General features: G+C 38.6%; 1 protein-coding gene across 6 annotated transcripts in view; it reads right to left on the bottom strand.

The window, feature by feature from the left end:
• Positions 1-20,686, bottom strand: part of myt1lb (myelin transcription factor 1-like, b) — a 245,956-nt gene that overhangs the window by 51,136 nt on the left and 174,134 nt on the right. For all 6 annotated transcript variants that reach the window (XM_057860211.1, XM_057860209.1, XM_057860213.1 and 3 more), the window contains 3 exons: positions 19,051-20,217; positions 9,601-9,735; positions 829-919 (listed from right to left, as the gene is read on the bottom strand). In XM_057860211.1, the coding sequence (XP_057716194.1) occupies positions 829-919; positions 9,601-9,735; positions 19,051-20,217 (1,393 nt within the window). The remainder of the gene's footprint in view (positions 1-828; positions 920-9,600; positions 9,736-19,050; positions 20,218-20,686) is intronic.

The following is a 20,686-nucleotide window of genomic DNA, read 5'->3' as shown; positions in this document are numbered from 1 at the left end:
TTACGTCATAAGACATCGTGCTGAGATCCGGGAATTTAACGCCCGCTGTCACGCACACCGCTTCCCAGGAAAGTCCTGGGCAATATACTAAGACGCGACCCGTGAAGTGTCTGCGTAATATCCGTGTCAGCCGACCCGGGTAATTGTTTTCACACATAAGGCCTACTCGTTTAAATCCTGTGATTTTCACGGTATTTCAGTGTGTGTGAAAGGGGCTATAATTTGTCCAAATGTGTATACAAAAAATAAGTCAAACAAAAAAATACACACATTAAAATACAGTGGTACCTCGAGATACAAGTTTTTTTAAAGCTTTTTTTCGGTTCATATTGCCTGACTCAAAAAGTAAGGTTCTATGTAAAATTTAATGTGGTGTTGTAGTGGTGCTTCGAATGAATTAGGCGATTTACATGTAAAACGTGGTTCATCATATGAAAAATACATGATAGGAAAGCCACTCTGGAACTAACTAATTTCGTATCTTGAGGTACCTCTGTATGTTCATATCTATCAATGTGTGGAGTCTTTACAAAATTCCATAGGAACATGGATTTATCAAAAAAATCAGACAAAATGTTGCAGACACTCTCATGAACGAATAAGAACAGTAGACAACGAAAACAACATAACAACCCCAGTGGAGGTAATGAACCCCATCAAGCAATGCAACATTATACTCAAAATCAACACACAAAATGAAAGTGAATGGGAAAAAAGTAAAAACCACAAAAAAATATAACCTCAGATTCATGTGAACTGAAATACGATCCCACAGGAAAAAAAGAGACATGGATCGAGCCTGTTTCTTATCAACAGGCTGTCACTTACCTTCTGTGGGAGTTTCTGTTGCTATTGACATGGCCACGTCCAGTGCAGCCAGGCGTAGGACACTTAAGAACGTTCTCATACATAGCCACAACTTCATAGCGACAGGAGACAGGAGTGAGAAACACGGAAGGTTAGGAGCCCCTTGAAACCACGCATGGGTTCTATTAGTGTGTGAGCTTGGCATTATAAACATCATTAAGAAATGAGCCTGCGTGAACCCAAATGACCTCTTCTTCATTTTAATGAACGCTAGTTTGAAAGGGCAGGCAAGGTTTCCCACCATATTGCTTCCACTTATCCGAGACTTTCAAATTAATATTCATGCAATAGGCACCGTCATGAATAAAAAGGAGCCATTTAGGTTCAGCAAGAGACAGAAATGGAGGAAGAAATTGGGGCCATGCCGAATGCAGATTCAACCAACAGCAGACAATCATGCAAAACACATGTTTTGAAATCCATAGAAGATCCCTTCCCTCTGTTATTTGCACTTTGGTATCGCGGGCACGCTGTTAGCGTAGACAGCGTGGTCCTCAATACCATTTACCATTAAAACAGTCCATAACTGTCTCACGCCCTGTGGCAACCAGCCAATTAGATTAATGATCTATGGATGTCTGAGAGGAGCTGTCAGTGCACTGCAAGCAGGGGTGCAGGGAAGGGTCGTCTCGACACTGTGGCAAGCAGGGCCAAACCCCATCGGCATCAGCTTCATCATTATCACCCCCTTAAACTTTCACCTCTCATCATCCCCTTCCCCTTACATACTAATTGGAGTTCGGTGCAGGTAATTGGAAAAAGCCTGCCACCTCAACTTGCCACAAGCCAATACATTATGCATATCCTAGATTTTTGTCCTGCCCTCTGCAAAGAAACAGGAAATTGAACTACCACAAAATAGTCATAAACAAATTGCGTGATGGGAAGAAAAAGGGAAGAAATACAAGGATGAAAACTGTTGGCTCAAATGCATTTTGCTCTACATATGCAAATTACACACAAATTCAAGAATCAATTCAAATCATTATTGAGAAATGAAAAATGAAAAGAGCAAATGTTGAAAGTCATTAAGGAATTTCAGAGCTAATTTGATTGTAATTTTTCACTTTCCTCATGGAGCTTTCTGGCTGCACTGTAAGGTTTCCCAATTAAATGAAACTGCTGTATTAATAAAACATAATCTATCCAGCACAGCAAAAGCATTAACTGTGAAACAGAATGCCCTGTCACTGAGTTTGCCCTGCAGGTAGGTAGTGTCTTGTGTGGCATGGTGTCATCTTTACCTTTAAACTAGTCAAGCAAAGACCGTGAGAGTCTCTTGAGCACATATTGACATGATGATAGTGATTGGCTGATGAAGCAGGTCACCCTTTAAAATGTCACGGGTCTGAGTCATCATTGTGTTAGCATCTAGCATCTTTGTGCACCAAAGGCAAGGGCAGATACACACTTTGACCACAAAATTAGGTACATTTATACAATGTGATGACATTTAATTCAACAATTCAATTACATCATGTGGTGCAATACGAGCACCAGCTATTGAAAATATAACAATATTTATCGTGAGAATGGTCTGTCTGCAGCTGTGGTTCTGAAGGTGACCTTCTTACACACCAACTCATTGTACAATCATTTGTAATTTGTAAGTGATTTATACATGATGAGATGTAATTCATCTTAATGCAACTATTTATTGCACTAAAGTCAATAACAAATATTTATGACCTTTTTTCGCTGATCATTTAAAAATTAAGATTGATAAAGTATATCATACATTCCAAATTTCAATGGGAGATTTTGGGATTTATATGAGCCCTTGATCAGAGTCCAGTCATTGTTGAAGTCCAGCAATTTACAGCAAGAAAGCACCCTATTTCTTGTGCTGACCACTAGTTAGCTAGCTCCGACTGGTCTGATTCAGTAACTTCTCGCATGGTTTTAATAATTTTTTTTTCTTTGTTTTAATGTTTATCATTATGTTGCTGTGACTGATGCTATTGTGGCGCATGAAGCCAGCTGACATAGCTCCGTAGTAGAGCTGTCCCGACTAGTCGATGACGTAAATGCGTCGACGGGCAAAACATACCGTCGACGGGTAATGACGGGTTTTAAAAAAATTTACATGCGGATAAAGTTTAGAATGGCGGGCGCTCGCGGTGCAAGCAGTTGTTACTGGCACCCCCAAGGGGGCCGCTGTTATTTCAAGAAAGAAAGAAAGAGGAAGAAAGTGGGCGAGCGAGAGAGAGGGAGCAAGATCGGTGAGTACGCGGGTAGTGCAGAGTTGAGTGGCTGCATCCCCCATGTTTTTGTTTTGGTCAATAAAAGTATCAATAAATAGCCATCCGACGCCTCTCGGTGTTTTTCGTGAGGAGGAAATCGGACGAACCGACAACAACGAGCCAAGTGAATCGCCGGTTCACTCCTCACTACGGCGAGGAGTTCAAAACACCGCCAATTACCAAAAAGGGCAGAATTGGTAACACGTGAAAGCGGCATAAAGCCAAAAAAGCGGACCAGAATAGTCAGAGCCTGGAATTATTTTAAGGAAAATATGGAGGGTGCCACTGTGTGTACTCTTTGCTAAGCTGAGCTCGCATACCACGGTAGCACGTCGGCTATGAACGAACACTTGAAGCGCCGTCACCCCAAGTGTAATTTTCGAAGACAACAAGAAACAACAAGCTAGCGGATTGCAAGTCCATACAACTTTCTAACGATTTTTTTAATGGAAGTTGCCTTTATGTGCGTTGTATCAACATGCATTTTTATTTAATAATTAATATATGTATAATATAATTATATATATATATATATATATATATATATATATATATATATATATATATATATATATATATATATTTTTTTTTATTTTTTTATTTTTTTTTTAAATTATTATTAAATTTATTAGGATCATGGAAGCTCCCACTTGGGGAAAATATATACATATATCCTGTATATACATAATATAATAAAAATATATATGGAAACCACTGGCCTTCTTACTGTAATCCATGACTGCACTAATGTTAGTTACTTTATATTATAAAGTATTATTGTGCATATACATATAGTAGTATACTATAAAAGTAATACTATATATTTAATTTTTGTTACTGTGACTATGTGTGCCTTACATTCAAAATAATTGTGGTAATATTTCAGTGTGTCCTCTACTTTATCTATTTTTTAGGTTAAAACAAAAGTTGAACAGTTTTTCCCCCCAAAATGCAGAATGCACACCAGAAAAAGCATCTGAACTCACATAAAGTTTTCTGAAAATGGTTGTCTGGGACATTGCAATTCATTTTAACATTTAGAACAATATAGACAATGACATACAACAAAAAGAGTAAGAATCGTTTTGACTCCTGTTAAAGAGGTGAAGTCACAGTGTTTCCGTTTACGGGATTTTTTTTGCACTAGTTAATGCCAGCAGCATTTGACCTCATTTTTTGTGATTTATTATTGATATTTATGTTGTTTAGTTATACGTTAATAAAGAATTTAGGTGTTCCAAAATGTTTTTTGTGAATTGATAAGCTTTAACCAAAATTTCATTATTAAAGTAGTTTAAACAAAACAAAACAAGGGCTGTCAAACGATTAAATTTTTTAATCGAGTTAATTACAGCTTAAAAATTAATTAATTGTAATTAATCGCAATTAATCGCAATTCAAACCATCTATAAAATATGCCATATTTTTCTGTAAATTATATATATATATTCTGTAAAATAAATTGTTGGAATGGAAAGATAAGACACAAGATGGATATATACATTCAACATACGGTACATAAGGACTGTAGTGGGCATTTCACTCTACTGTCATTTAAATCTGTCTATGCTGTCCTCATTCCGAAGCGTCTACTTTTTCCAAAGCTAGACAGCTAGTGAACGACGCCTTAATAATCAGACTTCTTCCTTTTTCATCTGATTTATTAATAAAATGGCCTTAAACCAGTCCTCTTTAGACCTTAGTGAAACAACAACAAAAAAGTACACAGCATTGCATTAGCAAGAACGTTAGCTTAGCACGCTATACAGGTTCACTAAACATAAACAAAAAGGGTCTCATACAAAAAATATAACATTTCGCTTACTAACATAATATGTACATTCTTTACAACAACCATACTTACGGACAAATCTTGTCCAAGGATCATATAAGCACAACATTATCAGCCCGAGACGTCGTGCAGCCATAATGAAGAAAAGAAGAAAATAATAAACCATGTCGCAAAGCGACCAGAAGAGTTCACTGTTGGACAGCGCAAAAAGCCTTGCTGTAAAACTTACCAAAAGGCAGAATACTTTCTGAGCGGGACATGTGCGTTAATTGCGTCAAATATTTTAACGTGATTAATTTAAAAAATTAATTACCGCGCGTTAACGCGATAATTTTGACAGCCCTAATATATATATATTTGATTAGTCGACAAATCGTAAAAATAGTCGGCTGACTAATCGGGAGGAAATTAGTTGTTTGGGACAGCCCGACTCCATAGTTCTAGTTCCCTGCAACCTTAAACAGGATCGATGACGAGTCGGATGCAAAACTGATGTATGCATTACATTGTATTTGGTATTGATTTCATTAGAAAATTGTTTGAGCACTGATCGTAAAATAATCAATCATACTACTTCTGGCAATGTGAAATAAAACTGGACATCACTACTCTTGTTCTCAATCACATTTAAATTTATACTGCAGCCCCAGAAGATGAATAGACATTGAATCTTGCTCATCCTATAAACTGACTAGAGGAGGCCAAATCAATACAAATATGAAAATATCAATCCCATATCCAGTAACTTGAGGACAAGTGCTCTAAAATGTGATATTTTTGTGAGCACCTTTATGCCAATTAATAGAAGTAGCAGTCCACAAAATAAATGTATTCTGTGGCACCAATGGTCTTTATAAGTCTTTTGTAATGGTATTTCCTCATCATGAAAACCCTCTTTTATTTTACCCGTACACATTGCTGATGAGATCTTGATTTTCATTGGGCCTATATATTAAAACACATAAGCTTTCTTTTATTGTGAAGTTTGTACAAGGTGAACAAGGCTAAATAGTCCGGCTAAGATCAGATGATTCATTCAAGGATAAAGATTATTGCCACATCAAATGATATATAATTAAGAGATATGGCACAGCTAATACCATACAAGCCTTTCAATGCACTGGTGTAATTCAGCAACGAATACAAATAAACTACCCTTTGTGACATATACAGTAGTACATCTGTGGGCAAAAGTTTTGATACACTTTACCATTCAGTCAGATGAGTAAGTGTCTCAAAACCTTTGACCAAGGGTGTAGGTGATTGAGGAAGGGCTGTGTTGTTAAGGTCTGTGCTTCAGAATGAAATGAATGAAGCAAACATGTAGAAACAGTTGATTGCATTCTACAGTGGTAGTTGCTCCTCCTAGCCTCATAGCTTAGTGGTTAATAAGTTACATCACTAAGCAATGCAAAATGTCATTTAAATTTTGAACCCTCATAAGTTTAGGTTGGTAATGTCTCACTAATATAATGCACATAATGTGCGAGTGGAAAAATAATAAATATTGATAGAACTTTTGGACTGCCTCATTCTATATCTGATAGGAAGTAGAGTGTGAGTGCCAACTATAGGGGTGTGACAATATATCATTTTGGTGATATATTGCGATATTTTGTATCCCAAGAGGTTATCGGATTGCTCGCGCTATGGATCGAAATATCGTTTTAAAAAGATGTCACTGTAAAATAATGGAATAAATAGTTTGCTACCAAAATTGTTTACTAGACAAATTGGCCACTAGAATAGTGTCTATGTTAACTTACTGGCCGCTTACTGGCGCAAGACATCAGTTCATTTTGACTGGGGAGGGGCGAATGAATGAATTATGCTCCTAAAGCTTTCCACTAGACCAGTACTTCTCAAATAGTGGGTCGTGCATACTTTTTTGCCACACCACAATAAAGTGTAATTGCACATCCACTCAGTGGGTCGCAGTGGCACTCTCATCTTCAGAGTGTGCGCATCATTTTTGAACCAAACAAAAGCACACAGCAAAGAGCACTGTAAATATGAAGAGCTAAGATGAGGAAATATGACAAAGCATTTGTAGCTTTTGGCTGTGACTTTTAATCTAGTGGGAGGCAAGGAAAGACCAATCTGTTTACTGTGTCTAAAATGTTTGCAGGGGACAGCAGGAAGCCAAATCAATTAAGATGTCAATTAAAGACATTAGACACCACTCCCATTCATAAGACGCTTAATATTTTTTCAGCAAAAACGTGCCGAATATTGTCAACAATCGTCCCGCTTTGTCAGTGTTACATCAGTAAACCAGCAAGCACTGTTAGTATCATATCAAGTGGCGTCCCAAAATGCTCAGTGCAACATACACCATAGCAAAGGAGCTGATACTGCCTGCAGCAAAAATAAAAAACTGTCCCTCTGCCTAATGACACTGTTGTGTTTGTTAATTATATATATATATATATATTTCCGGTCAAATTATTTAACATATTGTCCTCATGAGTTAATGTTACTGATCAATTTGAATTTATTAATATTTATTGATTTTATTACATTTTATTTTTCAGTATCAAATGGTCAAAAAATACACCTTGAGTATATTTTTACAGTTTGAATGTAATTTTTTTTTTTTTTTTCCTCAGGCAAATTGATACGCTTTGAGTCTTTTCTGCTACAAACATACCAATCATAATAAATGTAAACTTTATTGGAAGTTGATCTATATTACTTTTTTATCTTGAATATTAAAAATGACACAATGTTATGCAGTGGTGTACTTATAATAATACAAATTTTATAGATACTATTTACAGTGGCGGTAGCGAGTTTGGGAGGCGCGAAACATCTGTGTCTTCTTTGGGGCGGCGGAGGGGGGGTGGGGGGATCGTAACAAAAAATAATTGAGAAGCACTGCACTAGACCAACATTTTCCACTGGAATAGTGTCTAATCTATGTAAACTAATTGATGGCACTAGACGACCAATTCATTTTGACTGGTATGGGGTAAATGAACATTCCATTTGAAAGTTTATTTGAAGGCAACTCTCATGCCAGTGGCAATCAAACATGATCATTCAAAGCCTCCTAGTTCAAATGAATTACTAGTAGATGTCTATCCTTGTCAATGGCAGGCAATAAGTTAAGAAAGACACTCTATTTGTTTACAAAATGTTGCAACAATATAGTTTTGCTGTATTTAATTACAGAAATGTGAATGAAATGAATGAAATATTCTCCTAGTCTGTGGGAAGACAAGTTTTTGACAGAAAGTCTGCAACAATGCAAAAGGCAAAACAAAAACAAAACATTTTTTTCCATGTGGAAATACAGTGGTACCTCCACGTAAGAATTTAATTTTTCCCAAGAAACGTTTAATCCTTCGTAAATACTGCAGGTACATTACACATAACAAAACATGAATTATAAATGAATATAGGAATAATAATAATAATTAATGGAAATTTAAAATAGGATTTTTATTGTCACCTCAACTTACTAGCGAACGGCGATCAGAGGGAGGAGACAGCGGGTGTGTAGGAAGGTAGAGGGAGGAGGGAACCGGTGAGCCGCGTTGTCTATCCAGTTCACTCACACGCACACCACACTCATATTTTTCTAACATTTCCTTCTTAATTTCAATGATAAGTGGAATGATAACTTTTTCCTATTTTCACCACCTGCACTAACCTTCTTGGGACCCATGTTGATTTCTCTGACAAGTAAATCTGCCGCGCGTCCGTCATGAGGGAAAAAAAATTAAATTGCGACGCTGTCATAAATTGTCGTATTTCGAGCACGTCATCATATGTCGAGACAAATGACGAGTCAAATTTTACGTTGGATGTCGAAAGGATCGTAGCTCGAGCTACCACTGTAACTTGTTCTCTTTAATAGTTTTAGCATAGAATATTGTAGATTGATTTCCTGATCTGTGTATCAATAATTGTTGTTGCTATATTGTGAGATAATCGTTATCTTGAACCTTGTGTCGCAAATCGTATCGAAAGGTACCCAGAGGTTGCCAACCAGTGCCAACTTCCACTCACAGCAAGTTATTTTCAGCTTAGTGGTTCACTCCTCAAACGAAAACAGACTGTATCCCCACCAAAATTCACCAGGTTCTTTCTGTTGCATAACCCTATCAACAAACCCATAAACCAATCACGCCTTGCATAAATAACTGTATGCACTACTACTACATTGTGCTTTATGAACAGAACAAAGAACTCAATGATCTGTTAAAGAGCTGCTGATTTTCATGCAAATCACTTTTATGGCTATTATGTTATGCAAACATACAGCACATAAAAAACCTTGGCAGAAATAGTCAAACAAAACACGCATGACAATATATCTTTCGTTTAGTTATACATGCTGTGACAAAAAAATGAATCTGACCAAATGTGATCAAGGTCTAGAAAGTGTGCAAAAGGACCTCATGCAAAAAATATTCACCAATCTCTTCATCTCACAGATCAAGTACTCATTTCATACCTCATCACCACGGCACACTAAGCAGGCAATCAACGTACAAAACTGTGGCTGCATGCAAAAGGTCACAAGAGAAGTGCCGCTGCAGGCCTTCGCTATCAGACAGTACAGCAAACACACAAACACACAGCGAGTCAGACTCAGCAGTGATCACAGGGAGACGTGCAGAGATACACGGAGGGTGAATGCTACAGGTTGGGTAGATACTGTTGGTGCCGGTGTGAGACCAGATGGCTTACTTTCTGGTGGCACTCTGTCTTTGTGCGGACAGCCCGACAGGCTTCGATGGTGGGGGTACAAGCCGGTCACGTGACCCGTGCCGTCACAACCCGGTGTCGGACAGCGACTCTCCTTCTTGTCTGCGCGGGAAGAATCTGTGGGGAAGAAAGATTACATTTATTAAAGCACAAATCAAAATAGCTGAAGTAGCCTAGAGTAGAAGGTCATATTCATTTTTATCTGCCAGTGAGTTTTAATTCTCATATTTTAGGATTTTAAAGCAAGCATTCTGTTGCGTTCCAAGAAAAGAATCCAGAATTATATCTAGCATGTAAACTGAGGTTAAATGGCAACTTGTAAGTTGCGGCTTCTTGGCAAAAACTTACCCACTACAATTTTCATCATGACATAGTTTGCTAATTTCAAAAAATGATTTCTCTTTATTGTAATATATCTTGTAGGCCTTCTAACCTTGAGTATTCATTGAAATGAAATGAACAATTCAACTTTTTAACCTTTGGCAGTTATTAGAGAAGAGACTTTAATGAGAACATCATCTATTGCAATGATTTTCCTACTTCTCTTCAAATAATTCAACATGACACTAAAGTTTAATCATCATTGTAACTGGACTCAGTAGCTCTATGGTGTTGTTTTTTAACAACACAGCTACGACTGGAGTGCTTTGCCCTTTTTGTTAAAGGTACTAATAAATTGGGTTGTGTTCAATGTGGGTGCAGTACATGGTAGCGCCAAGTTTACGCATTTATTTATTTGAGAAAAAAAGTTCAATTGAACCATCTTACTTTATTGTAAAAAGACAACAATGAACACACATACAGCAGGATTTTGATTAAATATACCGGTATGTTTTTTTGGCACTGTGGACATGCCCAAATGTTTTCACGTCACTATAAATTACAAATAAAATAAGTTTATGCAGCGGTGGGTAGAGTAGCGAAAGATTTTCCTCAAGTAAGAGTAACGTTATTTCTAAACATTATTACTCTAGTAAAAATAAAAGTAAAAGTAGTCATCCATACACAGTGGGGCAAATAAGTATTTAGTCAACCACTACAAGTTCTCCCAATTGAAAATATTGGCGAGGCCTGTAATTGTCATAATGGGTAAACTTCAACCATGAGAGACAGAATGTGAAAAAAACCCTGAAAATCACATTGTTTGAGTTTTGAAGAATTTATTTGCAAATCATGGTGGAAAGTAAGTATTTGGTCGATACCAAACGTTCATCTTAATACTTTGTTATGTACCCTTTGTTGGCAATAACGGAGGCCAAACGTTTTCTGTAACTCTTCACAAGCTTTTCACACACTGTTGCTGGTATTTTGGCCCATTCCTCCATGCAGATCTCCTCTAAAGCAGTGATGTTTTGGGGCTGTCATTGGGCAACACGGACTTTCAACTCCCTCCACAGATTTTCTATGGGGTTGAGATCTGGAGACTGGCTAGGCCACTCCAGGACCTTGAAATGCTTCTTACGAAGCCACTCCTTTGTTGCCCTGGCTGTGTGTTTGGGATCATTGTCATGCTGAAAGACCCACCCACGTCTCATCTTCAATGCCCATGCTGATGGAAGGAGATTTTAACGCAAAATCTCTCGATACATGGCCCCATTCATTCTTTCCTTTACACACATCAAGCGTCCTGGTCCCTTTTCAGAAAAACAGCCCCAAAACATGATGTTTCAACCCCCATGCTTCACAGTGGGTATGGTGTTCTTTGGATGCAATTCAGTATTCTTTCTCCTCCAAACATGAGAACCTGTGTTTCTACCAAAAAGTTCTATTTTGGTTTCATCTGACCATAACACATTCTCCCAGTCCTCTTCTGGATCATCCAAATGCTCTCCAGCGAACCGCAGACAGGCCTGGACGTGTACTGGCTTCAGCAGGGGGACACGTCTGGCAGCGCAGGATTTGAGTCCCTGGTGGCGCATTGTGTTACTGATAGTAGCCTTTGTTACTGTGTTCCCAGCTCTCTGTAGGTCATTCACTAGGTCCCCCCGTGTGGTTCTGGGATTTTTGCTCACCGTTCTTGTTATCATTTTGACGCCACGGAGTGAGATCTTGCATGGAGAACCAGATTGAGGGAGATTATCGGTGGTCTTGTTTGTCTTCCATTTGCTAATAATTGCTCCCACGGTTGATTTCTTTACACCAAGCGTTTTACCTGTTGCAGATTCAGTCATCCCAGCCTGGTGCAGGTCTACAATTTTGTCTCTGGTGTCCTTCGACCGCTCTTTGGGCTTGGCCATAGTGGAGGTTGAAGTGTGTGACTGACTGAAGTTGTGGACAGGTGTCTTTTATACCGATAACAAGTTAAAACAAGTGCCATTAATGCAGGTAACGAGTGGAGCCTCATTAGACCTCGTTAGGATAAGTTACACCTCTTTGACAGCCAGAAATCTTGCTTGATTTTAGGTGACCAAATACTTATTTTCCACTCTAATTTGGAAATAAATTATTTTAAAATTAAACAATGTGATTTTCTTTTTCTTTTTTTTCCATATTCTGTCTCTCATTCTGTCTCTCATGGTTGAGGTTTACCCATGTTGATAATTACAGGCCTCTATAATCTTTTCAAGTAGGGGAACTTGCACAATTTGTGGTGGACTAAATACTTATTTGCCCCACTGTAAATTACTCAAGTGCTAGTAAAAAAGTATTTGTTGAAAAAAATACTTAAGTAATGAGTAAAATTGTTAGTAACTATTTACAGTGTCTGATTTTTAAAATAATATTTCGTTCTCAGCAAAACTTCATCGATATGAACTGAATTTATTATACTGTATTATAGCGAGCCTATTACATGACCGAATTATGACCCCAAAAAAAAAAAGATGACACAAAAATCATCGAATTCAGACCAGAACAGTATGACCAGTTACCTGTCGAAAGAGCATGACTGCCCTCTAATGGAGAAAAAATATTGTTACATCTAAATGGTATAATGTACATGTGTTTATCGTTGCGACATCTCATTGGTGAAACTGGTAGAGCTACTGTCGGCATCTCTGGCAAAAAAAGGTCGACATGTGGAATAAAGTGGAAAAATGTAACGACTCTAGTGAAGCCCAAAGTATTGTTTCTTCTTCAGAAATCTACTCAAGTAAAAGTAAAAAGAATTACGTGGTAAAACTACTCTAAGATGCACATTTTTCTCAAAAAGTGACTCGAGTAAATGTAACGGAGTAAATGTAATTCATTACTGCCCACCTCTGATTTAATGACATTACATAATTATTTTACGACATTACAAAATTATTACCTCCGCCAAAAGGTAAACTCTAACGAAGGCGGAAGTCACATATTCAGATTCAGTACGTCTTGTTTGTTTGTCTGAATGTTTATTTCTAGATAAGTCAAGAAGGAATAAAGGGATTATCACCAAACTTGCAGGATTAGCTTCTAATAAAACATAAAAATTATTGTTCTTTTTACTTGTTTGGCTGTCTATGAAGATTAAACAAAACAAGCATGAACCCAATTGTGCTTTCATGAATCCTCATTTGCCTCTGTTCAATGAAATGATCGTGTGATTTCCAAACCTTGCAACCTACTGTATATTTCAGTGACCTGTAGCAAACTTGATTACACCACACATGGGACAGAAATATGTATTATTCTGTTTTCTCCAAACCCAGATCATAAATGAAGCCAAAAATAATACTAACTCTTTGCCTGCCAGAGACTGTGCTAGTTGTCCAATCCATTTTGACTGGTAAGCAGGGGCGCCGGAAGTCACTTACAGCTGGGGGTGCTGAGGATCTATTTTAGTTTTTCCCATCCAAAACAGCCATTTCGGTTCAAATTTATCCTGCTAGTGCGTTTTCTCCATACAAGGCGTGCACAATGGCAGTACACACGCATGCTGGATAGTTAACGTACTACCATTAGGCTACCACAAAGACGGCGTTCTATTTCATGTACAGTGTGTGATACAGTTTTTTTTTTATTGGAAATAAAAGCGTACGTGTATTTCCATGCAATTCCCCGCAGCTAGACGGCGCAATGACACACAAACACATTGAAAACTAAAAGGTCCAATAAACCTGGGTTATAGACTTCATAATGTATTGACGGGACATGGGGCACGTGGCCGATTCATAGGGGGCCTATCTCCTTCAAAGCTGACTGAGTGGAAACACAGACAAAGAGCTTTTTCCGTTGAAAATTCTTGTGAATAAATGCTTAAATCCCTGAATTCTTTATAAATATAGACGTAAAACAGTCTTGATTCTTGGTTAAAAGCTAAAAAACTGTGCAGATAGCATTTGTTTCACGTAAATATTGCAAACCATGATGCTAGTCAGTAAGCAAATTAGCGTATATGTATATGTATTACTATATGTAAAAAAAGAACTTTTCCATTGAAAATTATTGTGAATAAGTGCTTAAATCACTGAATTCTTTATACTGTAGATATGGATGTAAAACAGGCTCGATTCTCGGTTAAACCCAAATTAACGGGCAGGTCGCAGTTATTTTATGTAAATATTGCGAAGTAGGCTATAATGCCAATGCTATAGTGACTGATTTCTCCCACTGATTTTTTTCACAACGTTTCAAAATGCCCGTATGGTACGAAAAATTTAATAATTATCTTGAATCTTCGAACATTTCATTCCTGAGACAATCCTTCCTGTTTGTATGCAGTACTACTTTTGTACTTTTTCAACCTAAATCAGGCGTTAGATCGCTTTGACTGACTGCCAATAAATGAAGCGGAGTGTGGGACGGCCCCCTTCGGGAAGGCGTGACGCAGTGAATGGGGAATGTGTCACATCAATACATTATGAAGTGCATGCCTGGGTTTAACACCCCCTTTTCTCAATTAGCGCCTTATTCAACATGACCCGGTAGCAATCAAGGTGTCAGGCAGTGACCACGTTTTAAAAAATGTTTTAACAAAACTTTTTCAACATATTCGTATATTGAATCCCCAAAGTTAAACATTATTGTTTCAATATGTTTATTTATTTATTTTACCCCCCAAAATAAATTAATGATAATAAAAAATTAAAAAAACTGGCAAAACACGTTTTTCCTCCCTTCTTCCTCAGCACCTCACTTCCCGCACCACTGCTGGTAACAGTCATCAATTTCAGCTAGTGAGCTAAAAATCTCAATATTTCATTTAATTATTATAGCTTCAACAAATTTTATTACTGTACATCTCCTAACTGTAGGAGAAGGTGATAGGTATTTTTCTGCAAAGTGTCACAGTGGCAACTCAGCATCTTGTACAATCAAAATTCAACAATATAAGAGACTGAAATGTTCATTAGCAACTTATATTAGAGTAATATGAGGGAGTAGGAGGTGATGGGTGTTATCGCGTGCTACAGGCAGACTGATGTGCGGCTGATTAAAGGCTTGAGACTCTGCAGTTCCTAAGGCACCAAGTGACAACCCCACAAAACCCCAGAGGGTATGAAGTAAGAACAAAGAAGAACAGAATCAAGTAGGTTAAGAAGAGGTGACAGAGCACACCCACTCATTCACCCAAATAAAATCTATTGCTGGCGTTAAAAGTTTGCTGCCTGTTGTCACTCTAGGTTTTCCTATTCTTTCATACAAAACATTATTTTTATCAGTTGGCTCGTTGAGAATTATTTTGAGGAGCTATCTGTTAGCACGAGATAAAATACAAACGAAATATTTGTAACTGCATGCACTGATATACATATTTTGGCTGCCAGCCTTTTCTGAGTGGGAGAAGCTGAGTGGAAGGCACATTAGAAGGAAGAGATATTGATTGTTGTTTGGGAGGGGCTACGTTTTGCATAGCAAATGGCCCCCATTACCATAGCATCTCGGGGTAATTAATGTGCAGTCAGTCGGCCTGTTGTTCTTTATCGGTCATTTTGATACTCCTCCATTCTCATCTTAACCTCATGCATCTTTTGCCGATCTGCATTCATCCCTGAGCCCCCTCATCCCCACCTCATACTCTTCACCGTGCTGTGTTTTATAAATCACGCACAGGAGCCCCGCTGAGCGAGTGTCTGCTACTATCGTCTATCTGCTATCTAGATTATTATCAACCTTCCACTCTTTATTCCAGCATCATTCACGCTCCGAGTGTGCAGAAGACTCTCAAAATTAACATTTCTGTGGCATTTACGTTGCAAAATATATACCTGCTGAGAATTGTGTGGCATTTCAGGTGTAATATCACCCTGCTGTGAATTAGCATGCTCTTATTTGTGTGTCTTGTTTAAATATCCCATGTGGGGAGAAATAATTTAGCCTAATTAAGACTGAATATGACTCCTCTAAAAAGATTCTGAATGGAATAATTTGGACTGAAAGAAGAGAACGATCATTTGAATTACTGGTGCACGATAATTATTCGTCCGATAATTATCGGTCCGATAATGGGAATTATGACGTCATCCCGATAAATCCAATAACATTATTAATAGGACCGATAATATGTACTGTGCTGGCTTTACAGTTTACATACTAGTATGGGAAATCAGTTGACCATTTGCGGGGCATTGCTCCCACCTGCTGGTCAGAATAATTCGCTGCATCTATTTTTTGTTACAGTTTGGTTCACATCACAAGCTCATTCACGTACACATTGCGGTGTCTAGTGGTAGCATTGACAATCGTGAATGCTCTCTGTTACGTTTCTGCCTCGGAAATATATGTCTGTAAGTATTTTATGTTTACTACAACATATGGATGTGCAACATATGTTTACTTCTGTGGTGAAGGGTCATATGTACAGAACTTCATTAGTTGTGGTGTTATAGAAGCCAGCCAATGCTTTAGTAGCTCAAGCTAGTGTGCTATGCTATACGCATAATAGTTGTGTATATAAGTGTATTGTCCAGTTTGTTGTATATTGAGTATTGAATATGTGTATTTTTCTGTTGTACTTTCACAATATTAAGACGAGTGCCTTCCCTTAAAAGCAAGAAAAGACCAAGCCTTGTGGTTTATGGAAGTGCATTCATTTTTAGCTGGCTGTTGGGCAGTGCAGAAGTGAAACACACTGTTTTGTTAATGTCATTATGAAAAATCTGGTGAGATCAACGGCAAATCTATGTTGAATCCACCACTAGTTTTTTTTTTTTTTTGAAACCTCCAGGTGTTCAAAAACTCAGGTTATACATTTAAAAAATAATACATTTATTATCGGTTATCGATATTGTTATCGGCTTTGAGGAGCAGGGAGTTATCGATATCGGTATCGGTTTGGAAAAATGGATATCATGCACCCCTAATTTGAATCACCCTGAATGAGTGCAGCACTTGTGCTTTACAGTCCAGAGTTGCACACCAAGCAGAACCACCACTCATGTTACTATAGATTTGTCCTTCTCTGGGTTCACTTAAAATTCGAACCTAACAGCACGGTGTAAGCATTCTAAAGGAATGTATAAATTAATTCTCTTCTCCAAGTCCTTAAAAGTAGGGTTAAAAATAGGAGGCTTTACCCCAAGCTGCATCCCAGGGATGAAATGTACAGCCCTAACAGGCCGTGCAGATTGCCATTACTTATGCCTGACAAGTCTACCCTCTGATGTTTCCATGCTGGCCTATTTTAACAACATAAGCTGCTGCTACTGCTGCTACCAAGATTCAAATGTTAAAATTGGCTGCATAAAGAATGTCCTGGGGTTATAATAGGGAACCCAGAATGCATGCAGTTATCTGCTGTCTATCGTAAAGGATGGACAAAAGAGAACAGTGTGCATAAAAATATGATATAATTGAGGCTTACGACACAGACAAAACATACCTGAGATTATGTAGACCCAAATGATCTGATGAGATTAAATAAAAGCGCTGCATCTATAATTGTGCTCTAGTTTCATTGAATCAGACATTCAATAAGATCCAGTGTGGCAAATGTTATTTTTCTTTTATTTCTATGTTAAGGCTAAAACGAGCATCCCAGTACATCAGCGATTAGCACATCTCACTCAAGCCCTTTTCACCCACATATCCAGGTGACGCGGGATTTACTCGCGTCATTGCTTTCACGCATGTAGAGATCTCCCGAGAATGACGCGGGTTGGACACTTTCACACACTTGTGTTGCCCACTGGCACTCTATGTGGAGGGAGGGCTGCTGGCGCGATTTTATAACCCGGACATTAAGTCATTTTTGGTCAGCATCGGCTATCACAATGTTTGTCAAATCGTGTTTTGTTCCGGAGAGAGCGTTCTCGACGTCGTAACTGCAGCCAATTCAAGCTCATCAAGACTGTCTTTAAGCCCAGGCGATCCAAGAGAAAGGGGGAAGGAAGAATCCCGTTGGCTTTGTTTTGTTGTCTTATCGGCTCTCTGCCTACTGCTTAGGTTAGTATTTTATTGATCCCCGTCGACCTACTGTCTCGGACCATTGTGGTTTTCCCCTTTTCAGACAGCAATTGAGTCTATTTTTGTATTTAATAAACCAGTGAACGCTTCCCTCTGTTGTTTTTGCTTTGAAATACAAACTTGTTTCTGCAGTAGTGGACCCTAACATCGGGAACAAAATAAACCACACACTTCCAAAGATGGACGATGGACTCTCTTCCTCGGTTCTACTGTCACGGACGCATTGTGTAATTCTTAGGGCTGTCAAAATTATCGCGTTAACAGGCGGTAATTAATTTTTTAAATTAATCACGTTAAAATATTTGACGCAATTAACGCACATGCCCTTCTCAAACAGATTAAAATTTGTTTGAAAATTTGTTATTGTTTTTTGTGTTTGGCGCCCCCTGCTGGCGCTTGGGTCCAACTGATTTTATGGGTTAGTACCATGAGTGAGCATGGTGTTATTATTGACATCAACAATGGCGAGCTACTAGTTTATTTTTTGACTGAAAATTTTACAAATTTTAATAAAACGAAAACATTGAGAGGGGTTTTAATATAAAATTTCTATAACTTGTACTAACATTTATCTTTTAAGAACTACAAGTCTTTCTATCCATGGATCGCTTTAAGAGAATGTTAATAATGTTAATGCCATCTTGTTGATTTATTGTTATAATATACAAATACAGTACTTATGTACAGTATGTTGAATGTATTTATCCGTCTTGTGTCTTTTCTTTCCATTCCAACAATAATTTACAGAAAAATATGGCGTATTTTACAGATGGTTTGAATTGTGATTAATTACGATTAATTAATTTTTAAGCTGTGATCAATTCGATTAAAAATTTTAATCATTTGAAAGCCCTAGTAATCCTCTCTTTTAAGCCAGCGATCGCGTGTATTTTTGTTAGTGGGGCAGCGAGTACGAAGGCAGCCGTGGGTGCGTTGAAAGGTCGGTACGAAGGCACCATGGGTCAGTCTCGGCCGGCCAAAAGAATTGAAGAACCCGTGAAAAGAGAAATTTAACTTTTTTCTTCAGATGTGACAATGACAGTGTTTACTGGATATATGCATTGTGAAACATGAATTTTCTCTGACCATGTCAGTGTTTAGTTTACTCACCTTTGTGATAAAAGAGCTTCTTCATTCCATCAGGGAGTCGTCCTTTCCGCTCAACTGCATAGGCATGTCGTGAGCCGTGGTCATCATGGCCATACCTCACACCCTCTCTTCTAGCTGCATCTGCCTCCATCTTATCCCGCAGCACCTTTGCACGTTGGGACTCTAGCGCAATGGCCTTTTCCAACAAGGACAGGTTGCCCTTTGTCATGTCAAAAACTTCCTCTGACCGGTCTGACGTCACAGAGGCTGTGTCTTCGTCGAAGTCCCGGTGATGAAAACGGTCGCCCTGAGCGCAACTGGCGAAGGCCTTGGATCGCGGGCTCAGCTGCTCTTCAAGCTTCAAGAGATTGTCCATGTCTGAATAGTTCCTGTCGAGTGTTCGTCTGTCATCCCGGCCATGCTGGAACTCTCCATAGCTGTGATGTTGGGGCTGCTGGTTCATGTCTCCGCAAAGGTAATGATTCTGCTGGAATGACCCGTTGCGGTCGGTGGGCTTTGTTTCACTGAGTTTCCGAGCAAGATCGAAGCACTGATTCCGTAGGCACTCCAGACTGCTTAGACACACTTCTTCATCACTGTTTTCTAATTGTCCGTTACTGGTGGGCTTACCGAGTCCATTACCACCATTGTGCACAGTTACGCCATTATGGGAACAGTCTCCATTTGCAGCAATTCCTTCTGCATAGTCCTGTCCCTCTAAGTTATCCGACAACACAGCACCGTGTCCTTGTGCCAGAAGTTTGAGAGAGTCCACAGTCTCCCTTACCACGTCACTATGCACGTCCAAACTCAGATCGTGTTGATGACCGGTTAGCGTTTCCTCGTTCTCTTCCTCTTCTTCCTCCTCTTCATCCTCTTCCTCTTCTTCTTCCTCCTCTTCTTCTTCCTCTTCTTCCTCCTCTTCTTCCTCTTCTTCTTCCTCCTCCTCCTCTTCTTCTTCTTCCTCTTCAGCACTGTGAGAGGAGTTGCTGTTCATCTCCGACTCCGTCATTGCCCGATTCGCGGCATCTTCTGCGATCTTGCCAAGGTTGAGCAGTGACTTAGCCACAAGCTCGTCATAGTTCTCATACTCATCGTTGTTGTTGTCATCCTTCTCCGCTGCAGGACCTGACTTGGCATTGCCGCCACCTCCACTGCTGCCCTCTCCACCACTCATCGGATCCTCCTCTGTTGAGAAAGAAAGAACAAACATCTTTTGATTCTCTTTATGTCATCCTGTTCAACCAGTAAGATGGTCTTGGTCCTTCCAAATTGGATAAAGAATTATTTGCTTTCACTAGTATTATACTTTGAGAGTATTAACAGCAGATTGTATTCTGAATTGTGAAGAGGCACAGGCCAATAGATTGCAGTTTGAGATTGTTCCAAAAACAGATGTTCTTGGAAATGTCATGGAACCGGATGTCTGCTCTTAATGCAATTTTGAACTCTAATAACAAATACAATGGCTTCAGTCCCTTCATGTTTACAAATCACCATTAATACCAAGTTTCAGTCAGTCTAAATCAGAATATTGAGACAATACACCGTTTATTTATTTATCTATTTTTATTTATTTATTTTTTTAACACCAATAATCTATAAGTCCTGGAATACCTCATAATTATCTTTAAGACCTATTTTCAGTGCGTAATTC

The sequence above is a fragment of the Corythoichthys intestinalis genome, chromosome 15 (genome assembly GCF_030265065.1).
Source record: "Corythoichthys intestinalis isolate RoL2023-P3 chromosome 15, ASM3026506v1, whole genome shotgun sequence".
Lineage (NCBI taxonomy): Eukaryota > Metazoa > Chordata > Actinopteri > Syngnathiformes > Syngnathidae > Corythoichthys > Corythoichthys intestinalis.
The sequence above is the reverse complement of the archived record's forward strand: the minus strand, read 5'-3'. Positions and strand labels throughout refer to the sequence as shown.